The sequence below is a fragment of the Pipistrellus kuhlii genome, unplaced genomic scaffold (genome assembly GCF_014108245.1).
Source record: "Pipistrellus kuhlii isolate mPipKuh1 unplaced genomic scaffold, mPipKuh1.p scaffold_m20_p_2, whole genome shotgun sequence".
In the NCBI taxonomy this organism is placed as follows: domain Eukaryota; kingdom Metazoa; phylum Chordata; class Mammalia; order Chiroptera; family Vespertilionidae; genus Pipistrellus; species Pipistrellus kuhlii.
The window spans coordinates 179,429,347-179,433,064 of NW_023425515.1; the positions used below are offsets into that span (position 1 = coordinate 179,429,347).

Below are 3,718 nucleotides of genomic sequence, written 5' to 3' on the forward strand. Positions count from 1 at the left end.
TGGCTAAAACTTAAGTTACTCGAAAAAAAAAAATATAAAAAAACAACAACAACAAAAAAAAACTTAAGTTACTCGGCCTTCACTCTGCTACTAGGAAGCCTAGGAACACAGACTTTTATGTTGGGTGCCGTGTGCCTTAAGGTAAGGGATTTTAGATGGAGGGAGAGGAGCTAATGAGGTGGGTGAGGATGGCAACTCTAGCCCTGCCACAGTGATAGACCCCTAAGACTGGCCTGCTTGATAACAGCTTCATATCTCTAGTATCTAGTCTGGTGCCTAGCACAGAGTAATTATAACATTTTTGTGAAAAGAAAAAGAAAAGGAAGTTAATTATGGAAGGTCTTTGGCAGAAAGGGTCCTCCAAAATCTCAAATGGTTATGATGAGTAGGTAGTGCTTTTTACTAGAGCAATTTTCCTGTATGTCATCTGATGGTGAAAGTGGTGGAAATATCTCAGAGGTGGAAGTGTTATTTCTCGATAGCATCACTAAGTGGTTCTCTTTGAAGATCCTTTTCCTTGCTGAGATCTAGTCTGCTTGTGTCTTGAGCTCCATCTGAAAGAACTTGATTCAAGTAGTTGGTAAAATAATTTAATTTAATTTTCTTTGATTCTTAACTTTCTTGTAGTTCAAGCAAGCAGTATACAAACAGACCATGAAACTCTTTGCTGAGCTGGAAATTAAAAGGAAGGAGAGAGAAGCCAAAGAGATGCATGAAAGGTATATATCAATATATTCACTTAAATCATATTTAAATACCTAGATTATCTAACATTGCTCTTTGAGGATTTTCCTAAAGAAGGAATAATGTCATTTAAATGATTATCTAAAATAGTTCCCTGAAACAGCCAACGTTTTGAATCACAAGGGTAAGAAATTCTGACTTTGGGAAATACTGAATAGACCTGTCCACAGGGAGTTTATAATCAAGGGTGCTGTGAAATACTGAAGTGAGAGAGACACATCTATTGGTTGCATCTCAGAGAGAGAGAAACATTCATGTGAAAGAGACCATCTATTGGCTGCCTCTTGCATGGGGATTGAGCCTGCAACCCAGGTATATGCCCTTAACCTGACTTGAACCAGGACCATTCAGTCCTCGGCTGACCTTCTGTCCACTGAGCCAGACTGGCTAGGACAAGACAGCTGTCTTTGTAGAATCCACGATATCGATTTACATTATATGTTTGCTTCTGTGGGGAGATGCTTTAACTTGTATAGTTAGCATACTTAAATATCGTATAAATACTACAATCTGGCTTTCCTCACAGGAAGCGACAAAGGGAAGAAAAAATTGAAGCTCAAGAAAAAGCCAAACGTGAAAGGGAGTGGCAGAAAAACTTTGAGGTAAATTTCAAGGTGGTCAGGGATTCTCATTCCAGAGTAAGAAACTTCCCAGCAAAGAAACTTGGTTTCTGGGGCATTCCCAGCATCGATGGGGCTGGCAGGGGAAGAAGGAGTTGTCCTGCCTCAGCCTCCTATGAGCTCTGTAGCCTTGGCAAGGGCAGTGAGGATCCCAGAATGGTGTTTTAGAGAGTGTGGTAGCCACACGCTGCCAGGTAGGCTCAAGAAAAATGGCCTGCCCATTTAATTTAGGGGCAGACCTGGAGAGGTGCCCGACTTAGAGGTCTTTTAGTAGAAACAGGTTCTTATGGATCTGATGTCCTGCCTATAGACTCTTAAAACAACTTAAAAATTTTATTTTATTTATGTTATAGAGAGACTTACGGCTTCTGAGCTAGACTCCTCTTTGACACTCATCCTTCAGGTGCACAGCCAGTTATCTGAATTAGCAGCACTTGGTCTTCTGTAACATTGAGGTCTCAGGGTAGGGGTAGCTAACAAGAGTTGATGACTTTGTACCACTGCATGCACGAGTAAAGAGAAGACACGGAGGAAGAAGTCCCAGTGGCCCTCTCAGTCCATTGGTGCTGGCTTTGAGCCTCCATCCAAGTTTTGGTGGGGAGTAGGACAGGTTCAGTGGGAAGAGTGGCTGCATTATACTGGCCAGCCATGTGGCTTTGACTTCTCTGAGCCTGGTGTCGTTTGTGATGTGCTAGTGGCACTCTGCACAGATCAGTCAGCTTTCTGTGAGGATTAGAAATAGCATATGCAAACTGTCTAGCCCGGAGTCCCCACAAATGGTGGCCTCGTTGTTGGTATGAGTAGTACTCTCTTTGCTTTCCACTTCCAGCCTGGGCTGCCTCATCCTGCCTTCGGGGGGTGGTGTTACACTTCCGGGGCAGTAGCTTGTCCAGGTGGCTGGGCTAGGGTACAGGGCAGTGGCAGAGCAGGTCAGGCCCTTCCTCTTACTGACTAGTTTCCTTACCTCCAACCACTTTTGTGCTTAGGAAAGTCGAGATGGTCGTGTGGACAGCTGGCGGAACTTCCAAGCAAATACAAAGGGGAAGAAAGAGAAGAAAAACCGGACCTTCCTGAGACCACCAAAAGTAAAAATGGAGCAGCGAGAGTGACTCCCTGGGGTCACAGCCACGGAACCTTTGCCCAACTGTCTCCCCTCCTGCTTTGAAGGACTCATTCTTTCCTCCCACTTCCACCCCAACATAGATAGTATTTGCTTTTTAGGCCATTTTGTTTTCAATACAATTTAATATCAATCAGAGTAATTCTTTTGTACATTGAAATGAGGGGCTTGGTTTAAAAAGAAACCTTCCTCACCCCTTACCCCTAGGCCAACCGAGATTGGAAGGTGCCACCACGGGCTGCCTTCTCCTCCCTGGAACTTAATGTTTTTACTCCACTGGATTGCCCAGTTAGAGGCTTCGTGTAGTTTGTGGAAATCACCCAATTAAACATGTTGCTTAAAGTGGTGTTGCTGTGACTTCCGAGACAAGCCTGGGCCACCTGGGGAAGCCCCTCTGCTCCACTGTCTCCCTCTGGGGGTGGCATCCTGCGGAGCCACAGGTCCGACGGGGAAGGCAGTGGGCGCACAGAGCGGTCGCCTGACACCCTGACACCCTGGTGTTTGGCACGTGCTCTTCCATCTGACTGACCAGTCAGCGTGGCATGAAGCTCTGAGCCATCCAGACCTGCTCACTTCCCAAGAGCTAGCTGTCCTCCCTCTGACACCATGTGTCCTAGCCTGTCTGCATTCATTAGTGGTCGTATCCTGTATGTGTAATAAATTTTTATACCCTAACCATTACTGTAGTCTTCAGGTGTTATTCCAAGGTGGGTCCCTTGTCTGGCTTGGTCCAATCCTGAAATCCTTTGGAGTTCTGGCTCCCTACCACTTACTTGCTAAACCTTAGTTTCTTCATCTGCAAAATGGGAAAATACTATAGATTACTGTGGCAATTTTTAGGGAGGAGTAGCCATCCCATCTGATAAAGAGGAAATATGCTGATTGACTGTTGAGCCCTCACAAAGATGGCGGCACCCACAGCCAATAAGGAGGGAACATGCTAATTAACTGCCACACCTTCAAAGATGGCGGTAACCACAGCCACAAGATGGTGGTGCCCAGTCCCCTCAGCCCTGCTGGGGCAGCAGGTGTGTGACATGGCTGGGCCCACCCCCAGGTGGGTCTGGCTGCTCCATGTGCCTGCCTCCAGAGTCCACCAGTCCCTCAGCCCCCCAGCCGCCCAAGGCTGGCCTGAGGTGCAGGTGAGCCTTGGGTGACGGCTGACCAGCCACCCAGGGCCGCCCGAGGTTTGCGCTGCCAGCTGTGGCAGCAGCAGAGGTGTGATGGGAGTGTC

The 3,718-nt window shown here is 46.7% G+C and overlaps 1 protein-coding gene across 3 annotated transcripts in view; it reads left to right on the forward strand.

Moving 5' to 3' along the window:
- Positions 1–3,159, forward strand: part of DNAJC8 (DnaJ heat shock protein family (Hsp40) member C8) — a 23,702-nt gene extending 20,543 nt beyond the window's left edge. For all 3 annotated transcript variants that reach the window (XM_036444848.2, XM_036444845.2, XM_036444847.2), the window contains 3 exons: positions 628–719; positions 1,271–1,346; positions 2,351–3,159. In XM_036444848.2, coding sequence (XP_036300741.1) covers positions 628–719; positions 1,271–1,346; positions 2,351–2,473 — 291 coding nt within the window. In that variant the 3' untranslated portion in view covers positions 2,474–3,159. The remainder of the gene's footprint in view (positions 1–627; positions 720–1,270; positions 1,347–2,350) is intronic.
- The last annotated feature ends 559 nt before the right edge of the window (positions 3,160–3,718 follow it).